Source organism: Mustela lutreola, chromosome 14 (genome assembly GCF_030435805.1).
Source record: "Mustela lutreola isolate mMusLut2 chromosome 14, mMusLut2.pri, whole genome shotgun sequence".
Taxonomy (NCBI): Eukaryota; Metazoa; Chordata; class Mammalia; order Carnivora; family Mustelidae; genus Mustela; species Mustela lutreola.
In genome coordinates, this window is record NC_081303.1 from 22,199,814 (window position 1) to 22,215,223 (window position 15,410).

General features: G+C 33.7%; 1 protein-coding gene across 2 annotated transcripts in view; it reads right to left on the bottom strand.

Annotated features, from left to right (window-relative positions):
* Positions 1-15,410, bottom strand: part of TPR (translocated promoter region, nuclear basket protein) — a 65,828-nt gene that overhangs the window by 38,078 nt on the left and 12,340 nt on the right. For both annotated transcript variants that reach the window (XM_059146444.1, XM_059146443.1), the window contains exons 14-25: positions 13,441-13,548; positions 12,231-12,457; positions 11,168-11,331; positions 10,390-10,523; positions 10,155-10,303; positions 8,760-8,922; positions 7,368-7,502; positions 6,344-6,484; positions 5,248-5,413; positions 3,640-3,806; positions 2,517-2,669; positions 2,022-2,138 (exon numbers count right to left, since the gene is read on the bottom strand). In XM_059146444.1, coding sequence (XP_059002427.1) covers positions 2,022-2,138; positions 2,517-2,669; positions 3,640-3,806; positions 5,248-5,413; positions 6,344-6,484; positions 7,368-7,502; positions 8,760-8,922; positions 10,155-10,303; positions 10,390-10,523; positions 11,168-11,331; positions 12,231-12,457; positions 13,441-13,548 — 1,824 coding nt within the window. The remainder of the gene's footprint in view (positions 1-2,021; positions 2,139-2,516; positions 2,670-3,639; positions 3,807-5,247; positions 5,414-6,343; positions 6,485-7,367; positions 7,503-8,759; positions 8,923-10,154; positions 10,304-10,389; positions 10,524-11,167; positions 11,332-12,230; positions 12,458-13,440; positions 13,549-15,410) is intronic.

A 15,410-nucleotide genomic window follows, 5' to 3' on the forward strand; every position in this document is an offset into this window, starting at 1 on the left:
ACATCCTATGGAAAAAGACCCTTCAAAAAATGATGTTGGGAAAACTGGACGGCCACAAGCAGAAGCAGCAGAAGAATGCAACTAGACCACTTTCTTACACCATACACAAATATACTCAAAATGGATTAAAGACCTAAATGTGAGACAGGAACCATCAAAATCCTCAAGGAGAACAAAGGCAGTAACCTTTCTGGCACTGGCTGTCCCAACTTCTTATTAGATAGGTCTCCTAAGACAATAGAAACAAAAGCAAAAATAAACTTTTGGGACTTTATCAAAATAAGCTTCGGCACAGCAAAAGAAACTAAACTAAAAGTCAACCTATGGAACAGGAGAAGGTATTTGCAAATGACATATCTGATAAAGATTAGTATCTAAAATACGTAAAGAACATGTCAAATCCAATACCCCCAAAACAAACGATCCAGTTAAAAATGGGCTTATGACATAACGAACAGACATTTTTCCAAGACATACAGATGGTTAATAGACACATGAAAAGATTCCCAATATCACTCTCATTGTTAGGGAAATAAAATCAAAATTACAACGAAGATATCACATCACACTTGTCAGAATGGCTAAAACGAACAATACACGAAACAACAGATGTTGGCAAAGATGTGGAGAAAGAGGATCACTGTTACATTACTGGCAGGAATACAAACTGGTGTAGCCACTCTGGAAAACAGTATGGAAGTTCCTCAAAAAGTTAAAAATAGAACTGCCCTACAATCCAGCAAATTGTACTACTAGTTATTTATCCAAAAGATAAAAAAATACTGATTTGAAGGGACACTTGCACCCCAATGTTTATAGCAACATTATCAATAATACCAGTATTATGGAAAGAGCCCAAATGTTCACTGACTGATGAAAGGATAAAGAAGATATGGTATACATATAATGGAATATTACTCAGTCATAAAAAAGAATGAAATCTTGCTATTCGCAACATTCTGGACAGTATTGTGCTAAAAGAAACAGGTCAGAGAAGGACATATACCATATGATCTCACTCATGTGTGGAATTTAAGGAAAAAAACCAACAGAACATGGGGAAAAAAAAAAAAAGGCAAACCAAGAAACAGACTCTTAACTATAGAGAACTGAGGGTTACTGAAGGGAAGGTGGGTGGGGGGATAGGTTAAATAGGTGATGGAAATAAAGGAAGGAACTTGTGAGGAACACTGGGTGTTGTATATAAGTGATAACCCCCTAAATTCTACACCTGAAAATAGTATTATACTGTATGTTAACCTACTGGAATTTTTTTAAAAATTGGAGAAAAAGAACTTTCACCACAAAAACAAAGAAGAAATATTAAAGAACTGTTCAAAATGAAACTTATGAAGACTATGTAGCAATCTGGAGGAGGTTTTATGAAATAAAGGCTAAGTATAACTCAGATATGTAAAAATACACGTGCATACATGCATACAAATTAAAAGTCAACAAAGGGAAATAATTTATTTTAATATTGAATTATGGATATATTCATTTTAATTTCCAACATTATTACATTTGGCAATAAATCAAGAATAATTCATTTTCGTCTAATTACTTTGAAGTACATTCCTCTATATTCAATTTTTAAATTAATCTTTGTACGTACACACACACACACACTATATACAAGTAAGCAATAAATGTGACAACCACCATTTTGAACCCCCCCAAAAATCTGTCATGAAATGAATGATTATTCATATACTACCCAACTTAAAAATGAGAACATTATTAATCTCCTTACTTGTCTTCCTTTCCCATTCTATCTCAGTTTTATTCTCACTCGTATTTTTATATTTTTTCCCCATTTGTGAAGACTGATTTGCGATTCTTGCACTATTTACTTTTAGCCTTCACTTTTCAGCTGATCTTCACCCAAATTCCACAACAGTGTAAATAACTTTGCATTTCTCTGAGGTTCGCCCATCCCCAAGATGTATTAATATACTCCAAGAACCGTTCCCTCGGATCAAATCTCATTTATCAATAACTGGCTCCAAATCAGCACTTACCTGTTCCTGACAGTCACGTCTGGCTTGCTGCTCATTATTCAAAGCTGTGCCAGCTCTCTGAAGAGCTTCTTGTACTTCACTCTGAACGCTGTTGAGTGTTTTCTTTAACTCCGATAACTAAACCAGGAGAACATTAAAACCAGAGTTAACTACAAACTTATTTTATAGTAAAGACAGATTTAAAATATCAAACTAGTCCAAAGGGAGTTCTTATTAAATTTAAAAGGTAACTTCATATTATCTGCACAAACTTTACAGGTCTATATTCACTAAAAAACCAATGCTTGGACAGAGGCTTCTAAAAAGCAGCATTGATACCTACTACCATAAAGCAGTCTAAAATTCTTAAAAGAAAACACATACAGACCTAAAGAGCAGAGTAATGCACGAAACTATTATTAAATGTGTTTAATCAGTATCTGCTGAGATGATACTAATGAGCTATTCAAATCCTTACACACACAAAGGACTGATATGGTTAATAAACCAATTTACCTGTTGTTCCATGCTCTCTATGGCTTTTCTCTTGTCATCCTGAAGTTCCTGCTTTTCCTTCTCTACTTCCATCAACTTCTTTTCCAACTGTGTCTGAAACTCAGCTGACTCTTTTAAACGAACTTCAATATTCTTACGTACTTCTTCTGTCACCTTTATCAACACCCAAATAATAGGATACAAAAATTATATATATTTAAAATTAGAGTTTCTCTAAGTCTAAACCAAATTTGAGAAGTACTAAAAATCAACATTTGCCTTGTATTAAAAAAAAATCATCAATGCTGAACAAAGAGTTTAAAAACAGCATTTAAAATCTTAAGTTACCACTTAACTAGGCTACTGGTCATTTTTCTTTTGAAGTGAAATTTCCATTTCCCCATTTCTCTCTCAATCCTCATATCCACTTGCCGCCAAATCTGTCCATTCTACCACTGAAAGGTTTTCTTCCCCACATATCTTGATTTTCATGATGCTAAGCATCAAAGAATCTTTTAAAACTGTGACTCTAGACCACTACAATAGCCACTGAAACAAACTCTATCCTCCAATCTACTACACATTAAGCTAACTAAAACAAATTCTGATTATAACGTGTTGAAAGAAATCAAGAGCTCTTAATAATCTAACAGAATACAATTTAATATGATGTTCAAAACCTTTCCAACTTGGTACTTGGTATATTTAGAATTCTATTTCTCTTTGTTTCACTTCACAGAGTCAATATGCTAGCCAACCTGTTCTCATCTGAAGTCTTTTTACTTGGCTGAGGGTTCCTACTATGTGGAATAGTCTTCTACCTTTGAATATCCAAATGATACTGTCAAGGCTGTGAACAAATGCCGTCTCTCTTGTGAAGTCATGCAGGAGACCACTTCCTTCCCATTCACACTAACATCTGATCTGAACCTTTCTTACAGCAATTATACTCTTCTTTGTTTTATGAATTTTGTGGGTTTTGTTTTGTTTTATCTGGCTTATTAGACTTAAGTACTTTTAAGGTATAAGAGGTAAACACAATGATGTCACTTGAACTCACATTTACTACAGTGCTTACCCACAACAAGCTCCTAATTTACAAAATGTTAAGTGCATTCAAAATGAATTTAAAAATTGTATATACCTGTTTTTCCTTGTTAAGAGATTCTTCTAAACTAGTAACCATTGCACGATACTGTTCCACATTACTAGTACTTGTTTTGAGTCTCTCCTTCAAATCATTCACCTGCTCTTCCGCCTGCCTTAGCTGACTCAGAAGATCATCCACATCTTCTTTGCTGGTAGGCTGACCTAAAAGATTTAAGAGCTTTCTTACAATTAACATTTTAAATGACATTAGAGACATTCTTTTGTCTAAGAATTAGTGAAATTAGGATTTAGGCTCAAATGAGGAAGGATTTATTTTAAAAGTATATTTCAACCTATGCTAAATACCAAAATAAAAACAAGTATTTTGCCAGGGTATTGTTATTCTTCTTCAAAATATCAAATATTTGAAATCTGCTATTACAAATATTAAAAAGATATTTAAATGAGAAGAATACTAAATATTTGCACTAAACTGAGATACTTGAAGATACTACCAGGTTTTTAATTTATTATTCAAACACTGCTTACTCTAAAACACTAAACACTTAAATCATTCAGTCCAATTTTCATTCTAAAATCCATGGGAAAGGAAGAAATTGCAGACTGAAAAGGATGTTTGCTTATCATATATCTATAAGAAAGCACTACTGACTATTGAAAAACTATATATCCACTATATCTATATATATTATGTACATATATTTACATAGACAAACACATATATATCATATCTTCTTTTAAGATTACCTGGACTAAAGGCCTTGCATTTGAAATTGTGTATTCATAAAGATAAGCGTAAGCTAATGAAACAAATCTTTAAACTAAGACTATCAAAGAACAATGATTATGAATACTACTCTAAAAGAGACCAAACAAATCAATTATTTCTGTAAATGAGCCTTATTATGGTTTTAACAAGGGAGAATGAAGAATTTAAGTATTAACTCTCCTCAAGAGGAAACATTTTTAAAGTATCAATAAATGGGGGCGCCTGGGTGGCTCAGTAGGTTAAGCCGCCTTCAGCTCAGGTCATGATCTCAGGGTCCTGGGATCGCGTCCTGCATCGGGATCTCTGCTTAGCAGGGAGTCTGCTTCCCTCTATCTCTCTCTCTCTCTGCCTGCCTCTCCGTCTACTTGTGATCTCTCTCTTTCTGTCAAATAAATAAATAAATAAAATCTTAAAAAAAAAAACTATCAATAAATGGTTTCAACAACTGGAAAACTAGAGCATACCTTGGTCAGGTGCCATATAGAATTATTCTGAATCTTGTAAGTCTGCAAATTTACTAATTTAAGCCTAAAACTAAGCTTTACTATATGAGAATAAAAGGTTTTTTTTTTCTCTTTTGCTACTATCCACAAAAAATAGGCTATTTACAAGGTATGTTACCAGCCTAAAAAAGTACTTTACTGGGATGCCTCTGGCTCAGGTCCTAATCCCAGAGTCCTGGGATCAAGCCCTGAGTGACGCTCCCTGTTCACCAGTCTGCTTCTCCCTCTCCGTCTGCCCCTCTCTCCTGCTGGTACTCCCTCTCTCTCTAGCTTGCTCTCTCTCAAATAAATAAAATCCTTAAAAAAAAAAAAAAAAAAAAAAAAAAGGAAAAAAGTAATTTACTATCAGCTTACTTAATTATTGATTTACCTTTACCAGTTCTCTGTGAGGACTGAGAAGCAAGCTGTACTTCCATATTACTGAGATGTTGTTTCAATGTAGCAATTTCCTTTTGAGCATTTTTTAATAATTCTTTTGTGTTAAGATGAAGATTTGTCTCAGTATCTAGCTGTCTCTTTGTATCTAAAAGTTGAACCTAAAAAGAAAAATACATTAATCCTGCAAATACTATCTTTAGGTTCTTAAGTAATCAGAGGTTCACATTATCTTTTTATAATACTTTAAACTCTGGCCCAGATAGAATAATATAAACCAAATCTGAAATAACTGGAAAAAAAAAAAATTGTGTGATACCTGAGACAGGAAACAAAGCAGTAAGCCCCACAAATTCCCTAGCTTCCTGACTTAGGAAGGTCCAGGCTTTAACACAGGGTAATCAGGGAAATAAGGCAGAGGCCAGCAGACTCCTTGAATTGAGGACATGTAACTGAGAGTACAGGAAGAATAAATTAGATCAAATTCCTCAGACAGACTTCTACAGAGAGCTGCACTAGGTAGAGTACCCTGGACATTTGCAGTGGATCCCTCTTGAATAGTCAGCAAAATAGTCATCAGTGTATACATGTGAAATTATCCTAGACAGGGTTAAGAATCACCCAAAGGGACTAGAGTAAAGAGTGTCTGGTGCTCATAGCAAGTTAGGAATAATGCCCGTTACCAGCAGCCAGACTGAAAACACACAATTCATTGGACACTGGGACGAGTATTCAGGAAGGTCTCAGCTTAACAGTAGAGAATAATTAGTTAGAGACTGAGCGCTGCTTTGGGCCTACCTAATAAATCATAAAAAGTAACACTCAAGAGAATCAAACTATTTTCAATTACTGCATCCCAGAACAAAACCCAAGATTTACAGGATTATAAAAATATCTAGCAATTAAGAGGATAAAACTTACAATGTATGGAACCCCAAAATTACTAGGCACACAAAGGCAAGAAAAACTTAACAGCTTGAAAGAAGTCTCTCTAAAACTATGATTCAACAAGAGATGGCAGTGTACCTACATACCAGCTTCACTTCTGGAAATAAACAACTTACGGATATTCGTATACTAAATTGACTCACATCTAGATTTCTAGTAAGTGTATGCCTTTGCTCCACCTCATTTTCCAGCTTCTTCTTTAGATGAGATATCTCATGTTCCAGTTTTTCTATCTGGCTACTAAGCCTTTGTTTGGTTTCTGTTTCAGATCGCTCTAATATTCCCTAAGGTAAAAAAAGATTTTGATTATGCTTAAGAAAAAAGTTAAAAAGCAATGCAAAGAAAATTAAAGGCTACAGAGCATTACGGGATTACAACCCACTTCTACATGAAGAACTTAAAATCTAGAATATTTACCAAGAGTCTTTTGACATTTTTCATACTACAGTATCTGTTTAGGGGTCCTGGGTGGTTCAGTCAGTTAAGCACCTGCCTTTGGCTCAGGTCATGATCCCTGAGTCCTAGGACTGGGCCCTGCATTGGATACTCCCTGTTCAGCAGGAAGTTTGCTTCTCCCTCTGCCCCTCACCCTGCTCTTGTGCTCTCTCGCTCCCAAATAAATAAATAAATAAAATCTTTAAAAATATATATCTATTTAATAAAGAAAAAAAGAAATATAATAGTCACTCAGATTTCCTGAAGTTTTAAAAGAATTAACCTTTTTAAAAAAATTTTATTTATTTGTCAGAGAGACAGAGAGCACAAGCAGGGGGGAGCAGCAGGCAGAGAGAGAAGCAGGCTCCCTGCTGAGCAAGGAGCCTGACATGGGACTTGACTCCAGGACCCCAGGATCATGACCTGAGGTGAAGACAAACACTTAACCAACTGAGCCACCCAGGCATCTCTAAAAGAATTGATCTTATAAATAATTAAACTACATAGAACTCTGTAAATATAGATCTGAAGAGGAAAACTGCCAAACGCAGTTTCAATCATCTGTTTAAAGGTTTTATTTAGAATATTGACATGCCCTAATAAATCTCAAAACTCAATTATCATCATAATGCATGACAAAAGTAACAGAAAAGTTTTCTAATTAAGAACCCAAGAGGATTCAATGTTAAATTTAACATCAAGAATTTTTTTGAGATATTTTTATTTGGTTACCTGAATTGTTTGCAGATTAGTCAGCAGCAAGTTTTGCCCTCTTTGTTCAGCTAATAAAGACTCTCTCTGCTGAGAAAGACGGACTTCTGACAATTTAAGCATTTCCTTTTCCTTTTTCAAGTTTTCTGCTCTTACCTTGAGGTAAATACAAGTAAAAGAAAAAAATGCTGGAAATAACGTGTCATATGCAATAATACCATTATAAAATTAAAAAGAATCTTCACTACTGTTTATTTCTTAATGTTAATTAGAGACAAGATCATCTCTTCTTTATACAAGGATTTATAACTCTTTGAAGTTTCATGTATTGAAATATGAAGCAAAAGTTATTGGGACTATCAATAGATCAAAGGAAAAAAATCTTGTAATTACCACAGATATTTATGATTTCTCTGCTCTTAACCAATCAGATATTAAAACAAACCCAAAACCCTAAAACATCAAAGTAAAAGAAACATAATTGCAAAATTTTGCTACAGTCATACCTACATACTACTAAATTATGCATTTTGAATCCAAGTTTGGTTTCTAAGTACCTGTTTGAGAGTGCTGACTAATTTATTCCAACTTTTTTTTCCCTCACAAAGAGTACAATCAGATTCTCAGATTTGGCAGGCTGCTCTGAAAATCAGTATCCTCAAAGTATTCACATTTATATAATAAATCATAAATAAGCAATCATAAAACTTCCTCCACTGGTTTGAAAAAGTGATGCCTCCATTCCCCACAAATGAGTGTGAGTACATTAACAATGAAAGAATGTAGACAACAGAATTAGAAAACCTAGATTTAAGTCCCAACCAATCCATCTTTTGCTATCCTAAACAGGAAATCACTTAACTTTTGGGAGTTTCTCCACAGGTAAAATGGGAGACAACTGCACCTTGCTCACAAGTAATGGTCAAAAAGTTGGGAGATAATTTTATGAGAAAGTAAAACGTTATATAAAAATTCATCAAGAATCCAGTACTTAATTGAAAGTACTGTCAATTTCTAACGGGCATTTGTATTCATGTGGAAATTCAGAAATAGAATTTAATGCTAATAAAATTTTTATACTGTCCTTTATCAGAAATGAGCGAGAATGAATGAAATACTCATTTGTTTTTGCTGTAAGTGGAGAAATGGCAACTTACAAATTTAATATGAAATGGAAGACTTGTAAGGAAGTCTTAATCCAAAAAAATCAAACTTTTCCCAGTTTAGTTTTAATAGAAACAGTCACCGGATTAATGCACAACTGGATATCTGGAAACTATGTAATAAGGACTCGAAATTCACAAACCTCTCCAACATCTGTATCATGTCAACCAGTAAAATCAAAGCAATAACTAAAAAACAAATGTCAAATGAAATTTATAATGCAAGTCAGATGAGGGAAATTGGTCTCACTTCCGCAACAGCTAGTTTTTCATTTGCTCCTCTCAAATCCTGTGTCATTGTATTGATGATCTGTTCCTGCTTCTGAGTTGTTGCAGTGAGTTTCTGATTTCTCTCATGTAGGGATGTGATTTCTCGACGATATCCTTCAACGTTATCTTGTAGCATTTCATAACTTATGAGAGAAAAAAATTTCTATAAGCAACTAAAATAGTATATCCTAGGTTAGTTCCTTAAAGGACTTCACAACAGCTAAATTTCACATGAGTAACAATATGAGGGGTGCCTGGCTGGCTCAGTCTGTTAAGTGTCTGCCTTTGGCTCAGGTCATGATCCCAGGGTCCTGGGACGGAACTCCTTGCTTGGCAGGGAGTCTGTTTCTTCCTCTCCCTCCATCCCTCCCCCTCTGCTCATGCTCTATCTCTCACTTTCTCTAATAAATAAATAAAATCTTCAAAAAAAATTTTTTAAGCCAATATGGAAAAGAGTAGTTTATCATAATGTAAAATCTTCACCTCCAAATTTAATAGTTAAATTTTAACTCTGAATAAGCTTTAAAACTTTAAATTCTACTTTCAGGCTAAATTAACTTCTTAAGCTAATTCATTTATAAGAACTTTAATCGCATTCAAAATAATGCCAATATAATGTTGATATATCAAATATCCACCATGATACAGTATGCAATTTAAGGTATTTATGAATGGTTAGAGAGGGAGCATGGAGATCCTTTTAGCCTCTCTAATTCTTCTTAATTTCTTACGTTTCTTGAAAGCTTACAAAATGGCTGGCTACAGCTATCAGCATAGAAAAAAGAAGGTGCTTTTACTTGGGGTATCAAATTGTTGGAGTGTATGGAGGAAAACTACCTGCCACACCCTTATAAAAACATTGTTTTTTAACCTGTAGTATATCTAGGAAAAATTTTGTCCTAACCTGCTAAACTAATAAGTATTTAATGGATCTATTAATAACTATAAAATGAGATTTACTATATTCCTTTATAAATGACCAAAAAAGTAAATTCTCCCCAAATTAACTATCTACTACTTCTCTTCTAGAGAAGACTGAATGAAATTTGTTCACATACCTCTCATTCTCTGATGTATTTAATAAATAATTAAGTCCTATAAAAACAGTACATCCTTCAATCTCAGAAAGGAAAACTAGCAACATTCCACACATCAACTTCAACTTTCTAAATAAATAACTATCTGGACTCCTTAGGAATGCCCAAGAGAATCATAAGCCAATATTAAAAAAATTAACCCCCACAGTTTCTCACCCTAGAGTATGGTCCACAAATAAGTAACACTCTTGCACATTAATCCTTTGATTCATTTGAATACTGAAGTTTGGATTATTTATTTATTTAGACTATTAGTTTTTGAACAACAGAAAATTTACCGTTTAGAAGCAAAGTCTAGTTGTGTAGAAATTTTGGTGTTTTGTGATCGCAAATCTGTAATTTGATCCTGAAGTTTTTCGAGCTGCTCATTTTGTATTTTTTCATTATCTGCCTTTTCTTTTTTGTAATTCTCAAAAATTTCCTGCAACTAAATATTGGATAAATTATTAAAGATGACAACCTGTGTTCTCAAAGAACCTAATCCAAGATAAAGTTATAATGATGTGGTCTCACCTGTTTAAGGGCAGCCTTGGCTTCTATGGCCTCTGCTGACTCAATGACAGATACTGAAGCAGGAGTGGAAGCAGTCTGGGATGTACTTGAACGTTTTGGAGTTGACGCAAGAGAAATATCATCTAAGCTTGAAGCTTCAGAAATGTAAACAGAATGATACAACATTTCTCATCACAAATATCACTACCAATATAAACAAGTTAGACTTATTTAAATGAAATGGTAAGATTGCAGAGATCATGAGAGAAGGCATCTACTAAATAACCTATTAAAATTATATTTGGTTTTTGGTTAGAGACAATATTCGCTGATGAAATGTTCAAACTTAACTAAAAGGGAGATGTAATGTAATGTACAGCATGGGAGTATCATCAGTGATAATGTGACAACTCTGTATGGTGACAGAGGATAACCAGACATCGTGGGAATCATTTCATGTTGTATGGAAATATCAAATCCCTATGAGGTACATCTGAAACTAACAGCATATTGTGTGTCAATTACACTTAAAAATACACAGATACAGCAATTCATAGACACTAATATACACATTTTTCAACAATGGTCAGCATTTCTTCTTTTTTAGTCATTCCTAAAATAACTATACGTTTTAGAACTGGTGAGGTTATGATCAACCATATATGGTAGTTCAATTTGAAGTTACCATTCAGTAGAGTGGACAGTGCTTATGATGTTGCAAATCTATTCTATAATATACATTTAAAAAATATTTCCCAAAACTATTTAAAAATTTTTAAGATAATATATGAAAACCAACCTTGCAAAGGAATGGCAACTCCTGTTGTTTGTGACAACAAAATACGGTACATGTCACGCTGACGAACTATGGAATCAACAAGCTGCATTTGATGTTGTCGTGACTCACGGAGTTGTTCTAATTCAGTGAGGGCATTCTCAAGTTTTAGCTGCAGCTCAGCAATTCTGCAGAAAAAGAAGTCAGTGTATTTCCCATGACAGACTGAAAGGCAGTTGTAATTTCAAATTACCAACTGACTAATCAGCACTTTAGCATCTATCATATTAAGAGTAATATTTTTGCCTCTCTTATCCTTTCTTTCTTCTGTCAGTTATTTTAAGAACCACTTTTAAAATCTTCACCACACAGGACTCAGGTACTCCCCGAAGTCATCTGAAAAAACTACTTGCAAAAATCAAACCAATTCCACTCAGTCCAAACCCCAGTCTTCTTACATTTATAACCACTCTTTCTCTAGCACCATTTTTGGGAAAAAATTTGTTACTATGCTTGAATAATTCCTACATTCTCTTCTCCACGAAGTATTGACTTTGATTCTGGAAATGTTTCTCCACAGATTTAAGGGAATCTGTTCCCTTAAATCCAGGCAAGGTCCTCTACCTCTACACTCCTAATGATAGGCTTCTATCCATTATAGCACTAATCACACTGAACTATTATCTACTTATCTATTTTATTCTTTTTTTTTTTTTAAGATTTTATTTATTTATTTGACAGAGACACAGCCGAGAGAGGGAACACAAACAGCGGGAGTGGGAGAGGAAGAAGCAGGCTTCCCGCCTAGCAGGGAGCCCAGTGTGGGGCTCAATCCCAGGACCCTGGGATCATGATCTGGGCTGAAGGCAGACGCTTAACAACTGAGCCACCCAGGCATCCCTACCCATTTTATTCTTACTATCAATCTCATCCACAAATTGATATCCCAGAGAGTAAATTTTTTTTTTTTTTTGTATCGTTGCTCAATTTTTGTTTTCCTCCTAAGTCACTATATTCTCAGTATACAGAACAATTAGGGACACAAAAGAAATATTGGCTAAAAAAATCAAGGTAGTCAATTGCTTACTTGCATGAAGTTGTTTCTTGTTCCTCTCTTTCTCTGGTTTCCCCAAGTTCTCTAAGGGCCACTAAGAGACGTTGATTTTGCTGTTGAAGTTCTTCAATATTTCTATAAGATACTAGATGCTGTGATATTACTTCAGATGAACTACTTATATCAGCAGAGCTTACTTCCTCATCACGAATTACATGATTACCCCTTGCTTCTTCAAGTTCCATCAAAAGCACTCTAATCTAAAAACAAAGTTTTAATATGTTACCAAATAGTATTGACTTTGATTCTGGAAATGTTTCGAACAGAAATTTGCAAGTGAAAATATTACTCTATGCATAACATCAGTTAGTATTAAATGATTTTAAAAATATTAAGGTTGTTTCAGATATTGAAACCCAGAAAAATTTTAGTGGAAAAAATTATTTTTCATTTCTATTGAAGTGTATAAAAAAGGCTAGTACTTTTCAAAAAACTACCAATTCATGATTCTACAAGTATGGCTCCATTTTTGTAAAACAATGACCAAATAAAACACCAAGAAATATATAACTATGTGTGCATATGCTTGCACTTGCATGCTTATATATGTAGCATATGGTGGGGCAGAAGGCAGCATGAAAAAGATTTAATTCAACTCATATGAAATTTTTATGTATGTGCTATATATGTATAAATCCACCTACCAGAACAAGGATAAAATATACGAACAAAATAGTTCTATATTTTCTGACTTGTTGAGTTGAGGGAAAAATAAGTGGCAGAGTAATCTATAGGTATGGTTTTATTTCAGTAAAAACAAAGGATGCTTACATATGTTCATGAATGCACCGTGTGTGTGTGTGTGTGTGCATATATATATATGAACAAAGACATGAGAGAATATATATCAGTCTGTTAACACTGGTTATATTCTGGGATTTGGGCAGGGGACAGAAGACTTTTATTTATCCTTGAATTATTTCATTTATTACAACCAGTAGTTACAATTTGAAAATTTATCAAATACTTAAAAAAAAAAAATAGAAAACAAAAAAATGAGAAAAAATGAGAAAAAAAATGAGAAAACAAAAGCAATGACTAGGTTACAGTGCTGCTATAATCATAGTCCTAAGTGATGAGAATTTCATATGCAGTAGTTCTACCTTAGATACCTGCAAATAGATTTAAACATTATTGGGCAGTCTGTTTAGGAAAAAAATAGGAAAAGAAACAAAATTCTAACCTGTTGTGAAAGATCTTTTATTTGTATTTCCATCCTTTGATTGTCTCTTTCAAGCACAGATGAATGTTTGTTAGCTTTATCAGTGTCCTCCTGCAACCGCTGAATCTCCTTTAAAATGTAAATTAAAGTGAAAATTCTGCATACCCTTCTAAAATCTATACAAATGAAGCAGTTATATGAATAAAAACATACAGTACTCAAATATTATATTCAACTGATAAACTAAAACGTTCTATTTATGATACAGTAGTTATTAAGGAGTAAATCCCCACAAATATGAACGCATATTTCTTAGTATCTCAAGTACTGCTCATCATTGTTTTTCACTATATACAAATAATGGAGGATCTGCCACTTGCCTCCAGATTAACTGTAAATTACAATTTTACAGCCACACCAAATAAACAGTTTACGTAAAATGATATCACAGAAATACTTTCAAAAGCTGCGTTACTGAGATGAAAATCAAGGACTATATTACAATGCCAATCATTACTACACTACTTACACAGAAATAAACATCAAAGTAAACAATGTTCGATAAGGTATGTAAGACTTGATTTTATAAAAAAGGAAACAGGAATTTATTCTAAAACAGCAGTAGACAATGTTACAAGACTGTTAAAAAGATACATTATATGCAAACCTCTGTTAGTAAGTTCTGCATCCCAGTATCACTAAGGATTTAAGGGCACAGTTTAAAGGAAACTGATAAAAAACAAAATATGTTTGAAATCTTGTGTTTTATCTCAAACTCATACAAATTTTGCTTCTTAACAAGCCGTTTTTACATTATAATGTCTTAAATACTATCCAAGTGAAAGATGGCTCATATTTATGCTGGTGTTTCAAGTATCACTTGAAAGTACACTGCCCTAAAGGTATTCGTACGCCAATTTCAGTAGAAACAAGTATGTGACAAAATGAAGGAGGCATATATTTGTGAGAGATGGCAGTGTTCAAAATGGGATTAACTAAGATGCTAAGGAAGAAATAACTTGGTTATAAAACTCTGAACATCAAAGAATCTAGACTGGAGGACACATGATGTACGTTACAAACAAGATTCTGCTATAAAGAAGATACAGAAATTATCTAAATTCTTTGCTAGTTTGGACAAAAGTATGTAGGGGATTTTTATTATTATTCCCATACATTAGTGAAAAAGGAACAAATGGGTTTTTTCCATAATGAGCACCTACTATCATTTGAGCCTGAAAGTCCTTGTACTTCACTGTTTGCTTTAGACAATAAGCTCTAGGAAAAAACTCTCAACATTGAGAAACTTGAGATCTAATTATACCCAAGGGACCTCTTCTCAAACCACAGGGTTGGGGGTGAGGGGAGATATTAAAACCAATAGTCTGCCAAGGCAAGCCGTTACGTGTTATATGACTCAGGAGAAAAAGACCATTAGATATAATATACCCAGATTTAAACTGACATCTGAATTGTGATAGCAACCAGAACAAAATTTTAAGTTTCAATTAAGGATACAACTTATTTATACTATTTTTTCCCAGGGGGGAAAAATTAATCAGTTTAGAACAGCAGATACAAAAGGTTACTGAATTTTCTCAATAAAACTTGTTCAATAAATCTTGAGTTCTTCACAGAAAATAAGTATTAAGTTGTACCCTAAAAGCAAAATTATGTCGATACAGTCTTTTTTAATTATTATCTAGTAAAAAGGAATCTTAAGAGGTAAGATATTTATGAATATCCTTGGTACTTTAAATTTGCAAAGGAAGAGTAAAAAAAAATGTACACAAAAGTTTGCCAAACTGTGAAATGTTACAAAAGAGGAATTCTTCCCTATGGTCAAACAATGTTACCATTGATAGATTATCAGAACTGTCCGACAAAGAATGACTATGACAAATTTACAAGAGTTCTATTACAAAGAGAGTTGTTATTTTAATTTGAAGAATAGTCCAAGGAGATTTGGCTCTTCAACATCCACTACAAAA